General features: G+C 42.9%; 1 protein-coding gene across 1 annotated transcript in view; it reads right to left on the bottom strand.

The window, feature by feature from the left end:
- Window positions 1–4423: 4423 nt before the first annotated feature.
- The window catches only part of LOC115128595 (adenylate cyclase type 2-like), an 82881-nt gene continuing 66515 nt past the window's right edge, over window positions 4424–20789 (bottom strand). Inside the window, exons 20-25 of the mRNA XM_065017829.1 lie at window positions 11881–12039; window positions 11528–11674; window positions 11142–11249; window positions 10681–10795; window positions 10426–10550; window positions 4424–5420 (exon numbers count right to left, since the gene is read on the bottom strand). Of these exons, the coding sequence (XP_064873901.1) occupies window positions 5268–5420; window positions 10426–10550; window positions 10681–10795; window positions 11142–11249; window positions 11528–11674; window positions 11881–12039 (807 nt within the window). The 3' untranslated portion in view covers window positions 4424–5267. The remainder of the gene's footprint in view (window positions 5421–10425; window positions 10551–10680; window positions 10796–11141; window positions 11250–11527; window positions 11675–11880; window positions 12040–20789) is intronic.

Genomic DNA, 20789 nt, shown 5'->3' with positions numbered 1-20789 from the left:
TAACCTTTTTGGCCTGGGTTTTCCCTCTGGTTGATTTGGGCTTGGCAGTTTCCCCCTTTTCTTCTGATGGACTTTGTAGCAGCTAAAATAGGGTTTGGCCATCCTGGAGAAATCTTGGACGAATGACATGTAGTAGCCAAAAAATCCCAGCAGTGTTCTGACGTCTCCAACTTTTTTATTTTTTATTTTTTATTTTTTATTTTATTTTTATTTATTTTTATTTTTTTATTTTTTTATTAACAACAAATCAATACATAAAGCACATGAGGGAACACAAGCATACATAGATTACAAACAATGGACAATCGAGCTAGGGGGTACAATATCACATTACAATTACACAAGGACCTTAAGGGACATGCATATACTTACAATTCTAACAGCTTTTTTGTTAGTAGAGCATTTAACCGTCTTAAAATACAGTTCGATTTCTTTTTGTAGGATACGAAAATGTGGTTTTCTGTTTGTAAATTTACATTTGTGTATATGAAATTTGGCCAAAAGAATAATGAAATTAATTACATAAAAATGATTCCGCTTATTTCTATTGTATGTAAAGAATCCAAACAGTACATCTCTCCACAATAGTGTAAAATCTTCATAAATGTGTTCAATTATAAACCTACTGATGTCTTGCCACAGTTTTCTTACATGCATACAATGCCAAAAAAGATGCACAACTGTTTCTGGGTGGTCATTACAAAAGGAACAATTTGAGTTGATGTTTTCCTTAAACTTCTTCATATAGTGGTTGGCAGGATAGTATTTATGAATAATTTTAAAGGAAACTTCCTTAATTTTGTTAACAAGTAGGTATGTTTGTGGCAACATCCAAACTTTTTTCCAACAGATATTATCAATAAATCCATTCCAGTAAGGCATGACATAAGGTATAGATACAACATCCTGCTGAAACAAGGATCGTATCGCTCTGTTGTTGAATGGACCAAAAGAGAAACAAATCTTTCCTACTGATGAGTCAACAGGGTCAATAGAAGGTAGGCTCTGAGGGTCAGGTCTTGACATGTTCCTGAATAACATAGCAACACCTGAGGGAATGGCATCTAAAACAATTGCAAAATCTTTAGGTGTTACAGGGACCTTGTAAAGTGATAAGAATTCTTTATAACTGAGTAAAAGACCCTCTGCATTTACCAGTTGGCTCACCAATAGGATATTATTTCTGAACCAATATTCTAAAAACAGAGAGGTATTTTTATACAATATATCCCGATTATTCCATATATAATATCTGTGTGGAGAAAAATTGTGTTTATAAATTAAGGACCATGACAAGAAAACCTGCCGATGAAAAGCAGAAAGTTTCACTGGAACTTTGTCAATACTATAATTGCAAAACAACATGAAGTTAAGGCCACCAAAAGTAGAGAAGACATGATGAGGAATACAATTCCAGATAGAAGTGGGTCTTCTTAGGAATTGTTTTATCCAATTGATCTTGAAAGTATTATTTAAAGTAGTAAAATCCAGAAAATTCAGTCCACCATTCTCATAAGTGTTCATTACAACAGTTTTCCTAATGTAATGGGTACGGTTTCTCCAAAGAAAGTTGAAAAGCATCTGGTCTATCTCCTTGCTTATTTTACGGTCAAGATATAAAGATAGAGCACCATATGTTAGTCTAGAGATACCTTCAGCCTTGGTTATTAGGACTCTACCTTTTAAAGATAAGTCCCTCTGTAGCCATTGATTTAGTTTCTTCTGGGTTTTTTTAATAAGAGGGTTAAAATTTAGTAAGCCTCTAGACTTCTGATCCTTTGTAATGGTTATGCCTAAATATGTAAGTTCTTCTTTTACTGGAATACCATAATATGAAGGTGTCACACAATCTTTGACAGCCATGAGTTCACATTTCTTAATGTTAAGATATAGACCAGACGCTTTGGAAAAGGATTGTATCACATTGATCGATATGGGAATTTGGTTAGCATCTTTCAGAAAAAGTGTAGTATCGTCAGCCAGCTGGCTTATAATAATTTCTTTACCAGCTATGTCTGACGTCTCCAACTGTCTGTGGCTCCCTCTCCTTTTGCCGCAACACAGCCTCCAAAAGTCTTTTGGGTTGATTTGTACTCCCTTGCTGGATACGATCCGACCTATAATAAAGGCCTGTCTGTTTTTAGTGACTTTGTTTTCAACCCATTACACTCTCCCCTCCTCTCTTTGATGACTCCTGGAATCTATTTGTTACACAAGCTTCACAAATGGGTTTTTAATTGTTTTCTAGCCTGTCTATTTATAACAGGGTTGACATGTTATGTTCGACCTGCTCAGTTTTCCACGACAAAACACCAGAAAATGTCCAAAAATAGTAGAACCAGCCCAGCTAGCAGATTTGTTTCCTTTGACGTTTTTGGAATGTACGTTTTTGGTTTCCCATTGGTTCTGTGAACAAAGCCACACGTTTCTCGACCGGTAAAACGGAACATACATTTTTAGGTTGCATGGAGGTTCTGAGAACCTTTTACTATGTCTTCCTGAAAGTTATCCTGGGACGTTTTATTAACATTGTAGGTTATTTCAAGTTAATTAGATAACATTCTGAGAACATGTTTCAGTAAGACTTTTAATAACACTGCCAGTTTAGTTTGGATGAACCATTTTGAACTCCAAGCATAGATAGAACACTGTGACTGTGTTTAGACAGGCAGCCCAATTCTGATATTTTTCCCACTAATTGGTCTTTTGACCGATCACATCAGAACTTTTCAGAGCTGATCTGATTGATCAAAAGACCAATTAGTGAGAAGAAAATCAGAATTGGGCTGCCTGTCTAAACACAGCCATGGAAATGTGTTTGTTTAGGCATTAATCATGCAAACACATTTATTTTTTATTGTGACATGGCAACAGTGAGATTCAAAGCTGTGATCTTCTATATTCTATCTGTGGAACTAGTCCACTGCGCCAACAGGATGCCATGCTGGCATAAAAATCAGTTCATTTTAGTCTATTCAAATAGACCACATTTCAAAGGAAACAAGCACTCATTAAGATCAAACGTGGCCAATTAGTGGGCGTGGCCAACACATCTGAACACACTTAACAATATAGAGGATATAGATAGTTTTGTTGACACTGGGAACAGGGATTCCTACTAAGCTATACATCATTGTTTTAAGAAGGTCATACAAAGGATCACTTATCTATTTGAGTTTGAATTTTAAGACCCCTTGAAATATCAAAAAAATTAAATAATTATGTGATGAAAAATGTTATTTGGTCTTACTGCTATTAGCCTATACAAACGCAATGAATAATAGATTCACTACATGAAACAACATAGTTTAGTGCTAAAAAAAGGGGACTACCTCCATATACATTATACTTCCATTCATTTTTTCAACTGGTACCGAGGGACCATCAGATGAGTCTTGTGAGGCTTGTGGGTATCCTAGAGCAAAACAACCAACATGTACAGTACCAGTCAAAGTTTTGGACACGACTGCACTTGAAGAAACTTTCAAAGTTTTTGAACTTTTCTAGATTGACGGACCTTCATGTCTAAGTAATGATGGACTGTTGTTTCTCTTTACTTATTTGAGCTGTTCATGCCATAATATGGACTTGGTCTTTTACCAAATAGGGATATCTTCTGTATACCAACCCTAACTTGTCGCAACGCAACTAATTGGCTCAAACGCATTAATGATGAAATAAATCCCACAAATTAACATTTAACAAGGCACACCTGTTAATTGAAATGCTTTCCAGGTGACTGGTGATTGAGAGAATGCCGAGCGTGTGCAAAGCTGTCATCGAGGCAAAGGGTGGCTACTTTGAATAATCTAAAATCTAAAATATATTTTTATTTGTTAAACACTTTTTTAGTTACCACATGGTTCCATGTGTTATTTCAGTGTTTTGATGTTGTCACTATTATTCTACAATGTAGAAAATAGTAAAAAAAAATAAAGAAAAACCCTTGAATGAGTAGGTGTGTCCAAACTTTTGACTGGTACTGTATGTGTTGTTGAGAGACGCACTTTCCACAGAGGGGTCATATTAGTGTGTAGCCCAAACTGTGCGGATGCACAGGCAATGCTACCAAATACTAATTGAGTGTATATAAACTTCTGACCCACTGGGAATGTGATGAAAGAAATAAAAGCTGAAATAAATAATACTCTGTACTATTTTTCTGACATTTCACATTCTTAAAATAAAGTGGTGATACTAACTGACCAATGACAGGGAATTGTTACTAGGATTAAATGTCAGGAATTGTGAAAAACTGAGTTTAAATGTATTTAACTAAGGTGTATGTAAACTTCCGACTACAATTGTACATAATAAAGTACAATACTTGATCAAACTACCTCTTTATCGAACTACTTAGTGGACTTTTTCAGTGCAATCATAAATAGTTGACTTTCAATGACATGAGGCACATTGGTTCACTTATATACAAATGTTTTAATGAGTAAGAAAATTATGGCGTCAAAACATGGAAACATTCTCCTGTTGTTGATATTGTTTTCTCGTTTTCTTACAAAAGTCCAGTAGCTCTTGATTCCCCGACTGCTCTTGAGGTCCACGTCGCTTTCTGCTCCAGAGCCATAGAGAGAGGCTAGCCATAGACAGTTTGGAAAACAACCCTTCATGTTGGCACCACATTTTAAATAGAATTCTGACTAAAAGTACTGTAATAGTGAAAGGACTATCGGTGCCAAGATGGCTTCGACTATCTGTGTCTGCACTGCTCCACTCGACCGCTCAGGTAGTCAATGAAATCCACTCCAGGTTGAAATTTCCCTTGCGCACAGATCTAAGATCAGCTTACCCTAAACACATCCTAACCTTAACCATTAGGGGAGAGGGGAATGCAAAACTGACCTAAGATCAGTATCTAGGGACAACGTTACCCTGTGAAGTTCAGTTACTACTGTGTCCAGCTAAGGAGGGACGATGCAGGTAATACTGTATGTACAGCCGTCTGTCTGTTGTTCTGTTTGTTGTTCTAAATGTTGTCTGTCTGCCATTCTGTCTGGTTTAGATGAAGTGGTCTGGAGTTACTGTTGTAAACAAAGTCTGTTGTTTGATACGTTCTACTAGAGCAGGCAGTACTGTGTGCGTGTGTTACGTGTGTGTGTATGTCCTCGTATGTTTGTATGTGCTTTATTTGTGCATGCACGTATGTGTGTGTATGTGCGTGCAAGTCTATCCGTGTGTATGTAGATACATTTGTTTGTATAGTTTAAGTGTGTTTGCATGTGTGTGTATGTGTAATGTTCAGTGTATGATGTTCAAGGCATCACAGTCCCTTGAGACAGCGATCTGGTCATCTCCGTGTGTACGAAGAAGGTTTTGAGCTCTCCCTTCCCCTTCACGTTGATGATGCCTCGACACGAACACATGTAGCCCAGCGTTGCTAGGATACGACTTGTCTCCTCAGTTACCTGGAAGCAGGGAAATCATACAGTTATGAATATAACTACTATTCCCTGAAGGAGGGAACGAGGTATAACAAATTATGGGGAGTCAACGACCAGTCTTATTCACCAGAGGAAAACTGAAATCACAGAAGCTCCGCCTTCCTAGCTATAATAACGGGGCTCGCATTAATTTCTTCAATTCAGTACCGCTCAGGCACTTGCGAAAAGGCACCGAGTGCCCCAGCTGAAACCGTGCCAGACAGAGCAGTAATGCCAGAACCGTCCACTGGACGGAGCACTCTGCCAGTCTCTCTACATTATGTCCTGAAGGGACCGAGCACCACCATGAGGACTGGGATCATTTTTGTTGTTGTTGTCATGCTTGCTTTCAAATCCACCACTCTTGACAACCGTGTGTCTGAACGTGCGGAAGGAACTGTGTTTATTATGCCCACATCTGGAAGATACCGCTCTCTCAATACCCCTGAACACCAAGGAACCTTGGGTTGAAACAATGGGCTTTCATGGTACCGCATTTCTCATACCAGGCCCACACCCGGTTTGGGGACTTCGGCAACCAGTAACTTTCCCCCGACAGCCAGGATAGTACCGCGGGACAGGCGCAGCACAAAAACAGCCATAGCACGGATTTTGTAGAGAAGCTCTGAATCCGATTCTACGCCTCCACGGTCTTATTCAGCTCATACAGCATACCGATATGATGATACCGCTGCAGCATTGTTACCACATTTAACGACCGATCCACCCTCTACTTCAGGGATCATCATCTAGATTCAGCCGCAGGCCGATCTTCTTGAGCTGATAGTCGGGGCGCCGGAACATAATAACGACGAATTTGTACACTGCCTATTGACCACAAGATGCCCAAACATATATAATATTTGACTAAAACATAACATTTTCAAACAATACTAACATTGTTTTACCATCACGTGTCTCTCTATTATGCGTAGGAACACTTTGGAACAGATTTACAAAATGAAAATCACTTGGAACAGGTTTCCTGGTGCTTTTACAGTCTTTTATGTCCAGCAATTAAACATAAATATACAATTGAAGTCGGAAGTTTACATACACTTAGATTGGAGTCATTAAAACTTGTTTTTCAACCACTCCACAAATATCTTGTTAACAAACTATAGTCTTGGCAAGTCGGCTAGGACATCTACTTTGTGCATGACACAAGTAATTTTTAGATTATTTCACTTATAATTCACTGTACCACAATTCCAGTGGGTCAGAAGTTTACATAAATTAAGTTGACTGTGCCTTTAAACAGCTTGGAAAATTCCAGAAAATGATGTCATGGCTTTAGAAGCTTCTGATATGCTAATTGACATCATTTGAGTCAATTGGAGGTGTACCTGTGGATTTATTTCAAGGCCTACCTTCAAACTCAGTGCCTCTTTGCTTGGGAAAGTCAAAAGAAATCAGCCAAGACCTCAGAATTTTATTTTTTAGACCTCCATAAATCTGGTTCATCCTTGGGAGCAATTTCCAAACACCTGAAGGTACCACGTTCATCTGAACAAACAATAGTATGCAAGTATAAACACCATAGGACCACGCAGCCGTCATACCTCTCTATCTCCTAGAGATAAACGTACTTTGGTGCGAAAAGTGCAAATCAATCCCAGAACAACAGCAAAGGACCTTGTGAAGATGCTGGAGGAAACAGGTCCAAAAGTATCTATATCCACAGTAAAACAAGTCCTATATCGACATAACCTGAAAGGCCGCTCAACAAGGAAGAAGCCACTGCTCCAAAACTGGCATAAAAAAGCCAGTCTACGGTTGGCAACTGCACATGGGGACAAAGAATGTACTTTTTGGAGAAATGTCCACTGGTCTGATGAAACAAAAATAGAACTGTTTGCCTATAATGACCATCATTATGTTTGGAGGATAAAGGGGGAGGCTTGCAAGCCGAAGAACACCATCCCAACCGTGAAGCACGGGGGTGGCAGCATCATGTTGTGGGGGTGCTTTGCTGCAGGAGGGACTGGTGCACTTCACAAAATAGATGGCATCATGAGGCAGGAAAATTATGTGGATATATTGAAGCAACATCTCATGACATCAGTCAGGAAGTTAAAGCTTGGTCGCAAATGGGTCTTCCAAATGGACAATGACCCCAAGCATACTTCCAAAGTTGTTGCAAAATGGCTTAAGGACAACAAAGTCAAGATATTGGAGTGGCCATCACAAAGCCCTGACCTCAATCCTATAGAAAATTTGTGAGCAGGAACCTGACTCAGTTACACCAGCTCGGTCAGGAGGAATGGGACAAAATTCACCCAACTTATTGTGGGAAGCTTGTGTAAGGCTACCCGAAATGTTTGACCCAAGTTAAACAATGTAAGGGCAATGCTACCAAATACTAATTGAGTGTATGTAGACTTCTAACCCACTGGGAATGTGAAGAAAGAAAAAAAAGCTGAAATAAATCATTCTCTCTACTATTATTCTGACATTTCACACTCTTAAAATAAAGTGGTGATACTAACTGACCTAAAACAGGGAATTTTTACTTTAAATGTCAGGAATGGTGAAAAACTGAATTTAAATGTATTTGGCTAAGGTGTATGTAAACTTCTAACTTCAACTGTATATATGTATGTACTGTATGTATGTATATGTATATTGTGTATGTGTACTTTATTCAGAAAACTTAGGGTGCCGAATAAGACAACCCGTGGGTTGCCAGTTAGGAAACCCTTCTCTACATTCAAGAAATCACTATAACCTGGTAGCACCAGCCTGGCTGAATGAGTGGAATCCCAGATCACCTTTATCTCATCTGCAAAATCTTTAAACAGGAGTAGGCAACGCTTCCCTTCCCCCAAACCTGGAGGAGCTGCTCTGTGGGGGAGAAGACACCCAGGTGATCTGCCGCCCTACGACCAACGCTTCCCTTCCCCCAAACCTGGAGGAGCTGCTCTGTGGGGGAGAAGACACCCAGGTGATCTGCCGCCCTACGACCAACGCTTCCCTTCCCCCAAACCTGGAGGAGCTGCTCTGCGGGGGAGAAGACACCCAGGTGATCTGCTGCCCTACGACCAACGCTTCCCTTCCCCCAAACCTGGAGGAGCTGCTCTGCGGGGGAGAAGACACCCAGGTGATCTGCCGCCCTACGACCAACGCTTCCCTTCCCCCAAACCTGGAGGAACTGCTCTGCGGGGGAGAAGACACCCAGGTGATCTGCCGCCCTACGACCAACGCTTCCCTTCCCCCAAACCTGGAGGAACTGCTCTGCGGGGGAGAAGACACCCAGGCGATCTGCCGCCCTACGACACAGCTCCATCAAAGGCACATTAACCACCAACGCGTCCCTTCCCCCAAACCTGGAGGAGCTGCTCTGCGGGGGAGAAGACACCCAGGTGATCTGCCGCCCTACGACACAGCTCCATCAAAGGCACATTAACCACCAACGCTTCCCTTCCCCCAAACCTGGAGGAGCTGCTCTGCGGGGGAGAAGACACCCAGGCGATCTGCCGCCCTACGACACAGCTCCATCAAAGGCACATTAACCACCAACGCTTCCCTTCCCCCAAACCTGGAGGAGCTGCTCTGTGGGGGAGAAGACACCCAGGTGATCTGCCGCCCTACGACACAGCTCCATCAAAGGCACATTATCCACCAATGGTTCCCTCTCCCCTGCCGAATCCAAAGCTGGGGCTTAGGCTGCCCCGAACTGATGTCATCCGCTTCACACTCTGAAAACCCTGCAGAGCCAACCAGGGGTACATCATCCCCTGGACACTGCCACTGCCACAGAGACCAGAATGATCCCTTACATGGGCTGTGATGACACGCCTGTCAACCCACCGCTGCTGCCGCTCTCTCCCAGCCTCAGATGACCCCGTCCCAGAGGTCGCTTCACCGGAAAACCCTTCGCCAGCAGCCCCAATCTTTCTCACAAAGTCAACCTGACGCAAAATGGAAGTTGAACCCAGCCGGGGATAATGGTCACATGAGCGTGTTTCCACCCCAGGCAAACATTACAGCACTCATGAGTATCTTTCATTTTGATTGTGAAACCACGTGCCCTTGGGCACGGTCGGAGGTTCAAACTCGGCAGGTTAACCATTTTTAACTTACTCTTACCACTGGCCATCTTACTCAAGCAAGGAAGCACAGTCTACACAAGTGGAGTGGAAAGTAGTGGGTTTTTAACAAACACAAAAAACAATGCCAAGACCAAAAACTCATAATATCTAGAGGGACAAGTACTCTCTCCCCACCAACAGACATCTAAGTCGGAGCCGAATCTCGTAGCCTTGTGTGCTTGAAAAGTTTGTAAATTGCGTGACACGTGCTTCCTTCAGGTGAGATGAAGAGCGAAGAATAGAGGAAATGAATGCGCGCTCTGGTATTATAGCCAGGAAGGCGGGGCTTCTGAGGGTGGTCTCGACATTCATTAGCCCGTTGGGCGTAATTTCTTCAGGTGATTGTGATTGGTCGTTGGCTCCCCATAGTGTGTTATATCAAGTGACTGAAAAGGACCACAAAGCATGATGTCCAAAACATCACATGTAGGCAGGATATTCTATAGACGTACATATCTAACTCAAATTCATTTAATGGATCTCTGTGGTAAATTCATATTAATAACTGGAGACTTAATCAGGAAAGGAGAATAGTCAAAGAGATAAGTTCATAGTGGCTTCGAGTATATTGTATAGTTCTGCATTATTATATATCTACATTTGCATAACATCTGCTCTGTACCTGTATACCATTCTCATTAACCTTGATCTATTTCTGCAGCGACCTCTAGTGGTATAACATAAAACTGCACGGAGCTATTATTACTGTAGCAGTGTTTCCCCAAGGGTGCACATTTTGGGTTTTGTCCTAGAACTACACTGCTGATTCAAATAATCAAAGCTTAATGATGAGTTGATTATTCGAGTCAGGTGTGTAGTGCTAGGGAGAAAAATAAACAAGATAGAGTTTAGGAAACTGCTGTAGCATTAATATTCGTATAACTGTATTAATTGAGTACCTGTATTTTTCCCAGTACCCCAGTACTCTCCATCCTGCTGGCTACATTAACACTGTTACCCCAGATATCATACTGAGGCTTTTGAGCTCCGATCACCCCCGCAATCACCGGACCATGGTTTATCCCTGACACAACCAGGAAGAAGGGTTAGAGGTCACATGTAAGACAGAGTCGGACTGTACCAATTACTCTCTCTCTCTCTCTCTCTCTCTCTCTCTCTCTCTCTCTCTCTCTCTCTCTCTCTCTCTCTCTCACCGACTCGTAGCCTGAAGTCATTGAAAGAGTGTTTGTTGATAACGTCTAGTTTCCCGACCAGAGCGAAGGCAAACTCCATCATTGTGCCGATGTGCATGTACTGACGGTCATGTTCCTGAGAGAGAGAGAGAGAGAGAGGGAGAACGAGAGAGAGTAGAAGATTGAGTGAGGGAGAAAGAAAAAATGGAAAGGAACAGAGAGAGGAAAGAGAGACGGGGAAGACAGAAAAGGACAAGAGAGAGGAGGGGGGTAGAGGAATGGAGAGAGAGGGAGAATCATTCAGATGTTTAGCACCATCACACAACTTTAAACCTGTAATTGGAGTTGAGTTTGATCATTTCTGTGGGTTTAAAATACAGTATATGTCATCTAGTTCTCTGCAGTGTGTGTGTGTGTGTGTGTGTGTTTTTTTGTGTTTGTGTGTGTGTGTGTGTGTGTGTGTGTGTGAGTAAAAGATGTACCTGTGTGTATTCAGGTCCAGGTGTTGCGTTGAGACCAGTAGCAGCCATATAAGTGCTGCCAATAGTCTTTATCTTCTCCACCCCGCTGAACTTAGGCTTGGACAGCAGCTGTCACACAGAGAGAGAGAGAGGATGGAATTTAGCCTTGGACAGCAGCTGTCACACATACAGAGAGAGGGAGAGGGTAGACAATTAGCAAGAATACTGTAACGAGGATGTTACAGACAGTTCGGTCACAGATTTGTTTCTGTTATCAGTGAAGATGCTCTGTATTGTCTAACATCCGGTTATGATCAGTAGTAACGGATGTAATATTACTGTGACACATTCTACAACAGCCCAACACACAGATGTGATTAGTAGCCAATAAGGACAGAGTAACTCACCTCGTCAAAGTCAGCGATGATCTCGTTGAGGAGTCTGAGACATTCCAGGCCCTCCTTGTTGACATCTGACTCTGTGTAGAACTCCTTAAAGTCTGGGATGGAGGCGAACATCACACACACCGACTCATACGACTGGTGGTACAGATCCTGGAGAAACAAGCACACAGACACAGGTCAGTGGAATGGATCTACGCTACTGGTTCCATATAGGGTTAGAATGTGTGGTTCTAAAATTAGTTCTAGAATGCATTTACTTTGTGTCTTCTTTGAAGAATTTTAGAATGGGAATGTGCTTCGATCTATGATTCTGAATTCTCAAGGTTCTGATGTCCTGTGAATGGTTGCTGCCTCACCTCGTTCTTCCAGTTACGTCCCAGGAAGTGTTCTGCAACATGGGCCGGTAGAACGTTCTCTAGTAGAACCCTGTTCAGGTTCTCCATGGTCTCAATCTCCTCACACTCTCTCTTGAACTTGTCCCTCCACAGGAAGTCCAACCTACAGTAATATTCATTCTGTTAACAGGAGGACACAGAGACGGTAAAGATACGGTGGTCATAAAGTATTTATAAATCATTTGACTTTACTCTCTGAAATGACTACGCTTTCATTTGCTGAACAGATCAAGTTAATTAAAACGAGACTGGACTTGACTCAGTGCTGACTAGACTTCTGAAACAATGAAAGAATTGAAAACGGAACACATGGGTCAATGTGCTGCTAGGTCAAACACATTGTTCTCAAAGTGTTTTTTAAAACGTTTATTGTCCACTTGGAGAGTCACTGCTTCAAGCTACACCTGTAATCTATGACTGTTCCTCTCACACATTCTCCTAACTTTAACGACATGGAAAAAATTAGGGGCATTTTCCTCCCCCATAGACCTACAATACTCCTACTGTCAACTAATCATCCCCCTTCCATCCAAAATTGAGATAATCTGATGGCAGAATAAGAGACTCTGTCCCAAATGGGACCCTTTTCTCTATATAGCGCACTACTTTTGGGCCCTGGTCAAAACTACTGCACTTTTATAGGGATTAGAGTGCCGTTTGGGACATAGAACTATCTCACCAACTGGCCCTTGAGCATGATTTGTATTGGTGGAAAATGAGCGCTCCGGTAAAAAGACAACGAAGCAGAGGATAGCAGCTTCACTCCAGGAAACGCTGAGCACCAAGCCTGATTAGCATAAAGTATAGGTGCTGGTTTCTCATTGGTTATTTGTGAGATGGTGGTCAAAACACCCCGGTGTGGGTGTATGTGTGTATGTTTGTGTCTGTGCCCTGTATTAGAGCTTACCTGTGGGCCGGCGTTTATATACGTGTGTGTCTGTGTGTACTAGTTAGGTCATCCTTGCGAAGAGTTGAGAAAGCCTAGTAACTAGGTCAGGCAGGAACAGTGGTATTATGAGAGGCTGTTTAGAAGGCAACTACTGATGATGCTTAATTAATGAATCATTCGTCTGTTTAATTCATCATTACCTCAGGCTTAGAGCCAGATGCTGCAAGGGAGAGACTATTTAACACCCCCGGAAAATATTTGAAATAAACAAAGGTTAACAATTGTAAAATCGTTTAAAATACAGCTAACCAAATACTGCAATTAAATTAAACATGTACTTCATCCCCAAAACACAGCCCCTACCCTACTGGTGACTATAACCCAGTTTGACAACAGAGGGAACTGTATGGGCTGGCTCTTGTCCACTGGGAATGGTATATCTGGGTACACAAAACTGTCTCTGAAAAGCTCTGATGGATGGTACTCCAGAGCAGTGGCTTTGGCAAACATATGATGATGGCAGGGCCAAATTTAGGCACTCAAATCATAATTTCATTATCATAAAAGCATGGCCTATCCTATACCCTAGACAGCAAATTCTCCAATGTTAAATCATCACTGACATCAGGCCTTAAAGTTACATTATGCTGGCTTGTAAAGTGATATGTCATTCCTATTGAAATACAGACAGAGTTAGCACATCCAACAGGTGGAATCTTTATTCATCTGCAACCTGCTTCCGAAATAACTGTCAATATTAAGAAAGGAGACGACCTAAACCATTTCAACTGTAACAGCCACTTCAGTAACGGATGCAATAAATCTAACTAACTGATTGAATTAGTTGAGAAAACTCTATGTTATTTGTCTTTGTGTAGCATAAGGTTAATAAATCAATCAATGTACATGTAAAAACACAGATACTAATTCAAAACAAAATTCTAGCTGCAGTAGAGCACGCTGGGAAATTAGATCATGATGGGCCATGTTTTGATGGGAACATTTTACTCTCCACTCAACACTGGTTATTAACACTAACACTAGGGTTCTTTTACACCTGAGTGTTAATTTAACTCCTGAATCAACACTAGAAATGTTACACTGAAAAATCAATACAAGGTAACACTGGGCAATTTGCTGTGTACTTTAATCGATCGCACACAACAAACCATCTAAGAAGTGATTTCACATTACAGATAAAAGGTCTTGTAGGCCTACGTTCATCCACGAGTCTTGCTCTTAAAATGCGACTCACATAGACCTACACATAATAAACCATAGGTATATAATTAATAGACTGAGACTAGAACATAATGTCCTGATATAACAGTAATAATCACAATAGGCAGCCATAGCCTACAGTGCCTTCAGAAAGTATTCATACCCCTTGACTTTTTCCACATTTTGTTGTGTTACAGCCTAAATTCAAAATGGATTAAATTGCTTTTTTTCCTCACCCATTTACACACAATACCTCATAATGACAAAGTGAAAATATGGTTTTAGAAATGTTTGCAATTTATGTTAGAATGACTTTTGTCAGCGTTTACAGCTGAGTCTTTCTGGGTAAGTCTCAAAGAGCTTTGCACACCTGGATTGTACAATATTTGAAAATGCCTCTTTAAAAAGATCTTCAAGCTCTGTCAAGTTGGTTGTTGATCATGGATAGACAGACATTTTCAATTCTTGCCATAGATTATGAAGCTGATTTAAGTCAAAACTGTAACTAGGCCCTTCACGAACATTCAATGTTGTCTTGGTAATCAACTCCAGGTTGATTGGTGATTTTGAAAGGTGATTTTGTCTCCCAGTGTCTGTTGGAAAGCAGACTGAAACAGGTTTTCCTATAGCACTTAGCTCTATTCTGTTTCTTTTTATCTTAAAAAAAACGACTACTCTGTGATGTGTTGAGTTTTGCCCCAAACACAACTCTTTCCATTCAGGACATAAATGTCCTTTTTTTTTTTGCCACATTTAATTTAGTATTGTGGAGTAAGTACAATGTTGTTGATCCATCCTCAGTTTTCTCCTATCACAGCCATTAAACTCTGTAACTGTTTTAAAGTCACCATTGGCCAGTTGGTGAAATCCCTGAACGGTTTCCCTCCTCTCCGACAAGTGAGTGTTTTTGTAGTGACAAATACTTGTATGTCTGGGGTACAGAGATGAGGTAGTCATTCAGAAATCATGTTAAACATTATTATTGCACTCAGAGTGTTGTCCATGCAACTTATTATGTGACTTGTTAAGCACATGTTTACTCCTGAACATATTTATGCTTGGCATTACAAAGTTTAATACACGTGTTCCGTTGTTTCTAACTTTGAATTCTTAATTAATTAGTACAAATTTCGAAAAACATAATTACACTTTGACATTATTGGGTATTGTGTGTAGGACAATGACACAAAATTGCATTTTAATCCATTTTTAAATTCCGTCTGTAAAAGACAACAAAATGTGAAAAAAGTTGAGATCACTGAGCCAAAATGCAAGCCGAGTGCAATTCTCTGCTGGGCGCTGGAGATCAAGTGTGCCTACAATGTATTTTAAATGACCAAGAGCCTATAGGGCCTAACTATAATGCATGGGCAGAGAAGCACAGGGCAATGATCTATTTCCAATTAAATTAAATTCCCCAAAATCATAGGCTATTTACATTGACTGTAAATAAACATTGTTTCATGCATTTGCCCATTTTCTCCATGTAGGTCTACCTCTTATTATAAATAACATAGAGTCCCTTATATTTCAAAACTTGAGTCTCAAGCTGGGCTATATGATAACACTGGTCAGAGGTCAGTTGTTGTAGCTAAGCTATATGATAACACTGGTCAGAGGTCAGTTGTTGTAGCTAAGCTATATGATAACACTGGTCAGAGGTCAGTTGTTGTAGCTAAGCTATATGATAACACTGGTCAGAGGTCAGTTGTTGTAGCCTACTACTTGCGAGGCACATCGGAGCTCCCGAGTGGCGCAGCGGTCTAGTGCATCTCAGTGCAAGAAGCGTCACTACAGTCCCTGGTTCGAATCCAGGCTGTATCACATCCGGCCGTGATTGGGAGTCCCATAGGGCGGCGCACAATTGGGCCAACGTCGTCCAGGTTTGGCCGGGGTAGGCCGTTATTGTAAATAAGAATTTGTTCTGAACTGACTTGCCTAGTTAAATAAATAAAAAATGTTGTTGAAGTAACTTTTTTTTTATTTCACTGGAGTGGAGGATGGGACAGAGTGCGAGTTGAAGTGGGGAGGCGTGTTCCGTGGTTTCTAACAGTGTGGAATTAAAACAGTGTTGTAGTGCTGATCGTTGTCTCTGAATGTCCTGAAACTCTCTTTAAGGCCCCCGATTAGATCAAAGCAATCAATCACTGATATCAAATAACTTGGCAAATGCGAGAACATCCTCTCTATACACAGTCTCTAGAAATATTTTTACTGTGAGATTTGTTTGGCCATTTTACTTGTTTTTGCCAGCCAAGTTGGCTAGTGAGTCTTAGCTAGCTAGCTAACGGTGTGTAGCCCACACAATGTACCCTAGACTACACAGGGGTAGCTACTGTTTACTGCACATGGTATCACTGCAAAGTGACACGTGCCAGAGCCCGACCATTCTTCTGAAATTAATACGCTGAATGTTTCGTCCCCCCCCCTCCCGGTAAACAATCACAAGCATAATAAAAATGCCTTACATAGGCCTAAATTAAATAGATTTTATTTAAACATGTCCTTGAGTATCCTGAAAAGCATCTGCTAAATAAAATTTATTATTATTATCAATATACAGTGAGCTCCAAAAGTATTGGGACAGTGACATTTCTTTGTTTGTTTTGGCTGTGTGTTCCAGAAATGTGGAATGATACAATGACTATGAGGTTAGTGCAGACTGTCAGTTGTCATTTGAGGGTATTTTACTCCATATCGGGTGAACCGTTTAGAAATTACAACTCTTTTTGTACATAGTCCCCCATTTTAAGGGACAAAAAGTACTGGCACAAATTCACTTATAGAGTACAGTGTCTTGCAAAAGTATTTATCCCCCTTGGTGGTTTTCCTATTTTGTTGCATTACAACCTGTAATTTAAATAGATTTTTATTTGGATTTCATGTAATGGACATACACAAAATGGTCAAAATTGGTGAAATTAAATGAAAAAAATGTAAACAAATAAAAAACTGAAAAGTGGTGCGTGTATGTATGTATTCACCCCCTTTGTTATGAAGCCCCTAAATAAGATCTGGTGCAACCAATTACCTTCAGAAGTCAGTTAAATAAAGTCCACCTGTATGCAATCTAAGTGTCACATGATCTGTCGCATGATCTCAGTATATATACACCTGTTCTGAAAGGTCCCAGAGTCTGAAACACCACTAAGCAAGCGGCACCATGAAGACCAAGGAGCTCTCCAAACAGGTCAGGGACAAAGTTGTGGAGAAGTACAGATCAGGGTTGGGTTATAAAAAAATATCAGAAACTTTGAACATCCCACGGAGCACCATGAAATCCATTATATAAAAAATGGAAAGAATCTGGCACCACAACAAACCTGCCAAGAGAGGGCCACCCACCAACACTCACAGACAAGGCAAGGAGGGCATTAAATCAGAGAGGCAACAAAGAGACCAAAGATAACCCTGAAGGAGCTGCAAAGCTCCACAGCGGATATTGGAGTATCTGTCCATAGGACCACTTTAAGCCGTACACTCCACAGAGCTGGGCTTTATGGAAGAGTGGCCAGAAAAAAGCCATTACTAAAATAAAAAAATAAACAAACACGTTTGGTGTTCACCAAAAGGCATGTGGGAGACTCCACAAACATATGGAAGAAGGTACTCTGGTAAGATGAGACTAAAATTGAGCTTTTTGGCCATCAAAGAAAACACTATGTCTAGCGCAAACCAAATACCTCTCAACTTGAAGGAGCTGGAGCAGTTTTGCCTTGAAGAATGGGCAAAAATCCCAGTGGCTAGAAGTGCCAAGCTTATAGAGACATACCCCAAGAGACTTGCAGCTGTAATTACTGCAAAAGGTGGCTCTACAAAGTGTTGACTTTGGGGGGGTGAATAGTTTTTTTCTTTTTTTACTTATTTCTTGTTTGCTTCACAATAAAAAATATTTTGCACCTTCAAAGTGGTAGGCCTGTTGTGTAACTCAAATGATATATTTTAATTCCAAGTTGTAAAGCAACAAAATAGGAAAAATGCCAAGGGGGTGTGAGAACCTTTGCAAGCCACTGTAGTCATACGCTTAAAATTTGGTCCCATTTTCCAATTACGCCATGACTACATCAAGCTTGTGACTCTACAAACTTGTTGGATGAATTTACTGTTTGTTTAGTTTGTGTTTTAGATTATTTTGTGCTCAATATAAACTAATGGTAAATAATGTACTGCGTCATATTGGAGTCACTTTTAGCGTAAATAACAGTATAATACGTTTCTAAACACTTCAACATGGATGATTACAGATAATCCTGAATGAAGCGTGAATAATGATCAGTGAGAAAATTACTGAGGCATAAATAGCATATCCCCCAAGAATGCTAACCTCCCCTGTTATTGTAATGGTGAGAGGTTAGCATATCTTGGGGGTATGATATTCGTGCCTCTCTAACTTAGGTAAAAAGACAAATAATGTCCCATTTGGAACACTGACACATAGAGCAATCAATCAGATTGGTTGGGCCTGGCTCCCCAGTTGGTGGGATTGTGCCCACCCAGACCCACCCAGACCCACCCATGCCTACCCAGACCCACCCATGCCTACCCAGACCCACCCATGCCTACCCAGACCCACCCATGCCCACCCAGACCCACCCAGACCCACCCAGACCCACCCATGCCCACCCAGACCCACCCATGCCCACCAATGCCTACCCAGACCCAACCATGCCCACCCAGACCCACCCATGCCTACCCAGACCCACCCATGCCTACCCAGACCCACCCATGCCCACCCAGACCCACCCATGCCTACCCAGACCCACCCATGCCTACCCAGACCCACCCATGCCCACCCATGCCTACCCAGACCCACCCATGCCCACCCATGCCTACCCAGACCCACCCATGCCTACCCAGACCCACCCATGCCCACCCATGCCTACCCAGACCCACCCATGCCCACCCATGCCTACCCAGACCCACCCATGCCCACCAATGCCTACCCAGACCCACCCATGCCCACCAATGCCTACCCAGACCCACCCATGCCTACCCAGACCCACCCATGCCCACCAATGCCTACCCAGACCCACCCATGCCTACCCAGACCCACCCATGCCTACCCAGACCCACCCATGCCTACCCAGACCCACCCATGCCTACCCAGACCCACCCATGCCCACCAATGCCCACCCAGACCCACCCATGCCTACCCAGACCCACCCATGCCTACCCAGACCCACCCATGCCCACCAATGCCCACCCAGACCCACCCATGCCTACCCAGACCCATCCATGCCCACCAATGCCTACCCAGACCCACCCATGCCCACCCAGACCCACCCATGCCCACCCATGCCTACCCAGACCCACCCATGCCTACCCAGACCCACCCATGCCTACCCAGACCCACCCATGCCCACCAATGCCCACCCAGACCCACCCATGCCTACCCAGACCCACCCATGCCTACCCAGACCCACCCATGCCCACCAATGCCTACCCAGACCCACCCATGCCTACCCAGACCCACCCATGCCTACCCAGACCCACCCATGCCTACCCAGACCCACCCATGCCCACCAATGCCTACCCAGACCCAACCATGCCCACCCAGACCCACCCATGCCTACCCAGACCCACCCATGCCTACCCAGACCCACCCATGCCCACCCAGACCCACCCATGCCTACCCAGACCCACCCATGCCCACCAATGCCTACCCAGACCCACCCATGCCCACCCAGACCCACCCATGCCCACCCATGCCTACCCAGACCCACCCATGCCTACCCAGACCCACCCATGCCTACCCAGACCCAACCATGCCCACCAATGCCCACCCAGACCCACCCATGCCTACCCAGACCCACCCATGCCCACCAATGCCTACCCAGACCCACCCATGCCTACCCAGACCCACCCATGCCCACCAATGCCTACCTAGACCCACCCATGCCCACCAATGCCCACCCAGACCCACCCATGCTTACCCAGACCCACCCATGCCTACCCAGACCCACCCAGACCCACCCATGCCCACCCATGCCCACCCATGCCTACCCAGACCCACCCATGCCTACCCAGACCCACCCATGCCTACCCAGACCCACCCATGCCTACCCAGACCCACCCATGCCCACCAATGCCTACCCAGACCCACCCATGCCCACCAATGCCTACCCAGACCCACCCATGCCTACCCAGACCCACCCATGCCTAAGCCCCTGCCTCAGTGAAGAGACAGTACAACACCCTCCATCTTGCTGTCTCTCTCTCTGTCCTCCATCTGTGTGAATTACTGAGTTCTATTTTCACCTGCTACCATTGAAGCAGGCAGAAGTCAGAAGTTATATAGTCAGGACATAGCTATCACATAGATACTACATAGTTAACACATATTTAGTACATGGTCCATAGCTACTGGTGATTCTCTGATCCACCTCTACGCAGACGTCCCCATTCTGTATACTTCTGGCCCTTCTTTGGACACTGTGTTAACTAACCTCCAGATGAGCTTCAATGCCATACAACACTCCTTCCGTGGCCACCAACTGCTCTTAAATGCAAGTAAAACTAAATGCATGCTCTTCAACCGATCGCTGCCCAGCACCTGCCCGCCTGTCCAACATCACTACTCTGGACGGTTCTGACTTTGTAGACAACTACAAATACCTAGGTGTCTGGTTAGACTGTAAACTCTCATTCCAGACACATATTAAGCACCTCCAATCCAAAACTAAATCTAGAATCGGCTTCCTATTTCGCAACAAAGCATCCTTCACTCATGCTGCCAAACATACCCTCGTAAAACTGACTA

This window comes from Oncorhynchus nerka, linkage group LG4 (assembly GCF_034236695.1).
Source record: "Oncorhynchus nerka isolate Pitt River linkage group LG4, Oner_Uvic_2.0, whole genome shotgun sequence".
In the NCBI taxonomy this organism is placed as follows: domain Eukaryota; kingdom Metazoa; phylum Chordata; class Actinopteri; order Salmoniformes; family Salmonidae; genus Oncorhynchus; species Oncorhynchus nerka.
This window is presented reverse-complemented; position numbering and strand designations above follow the sequence as displayed.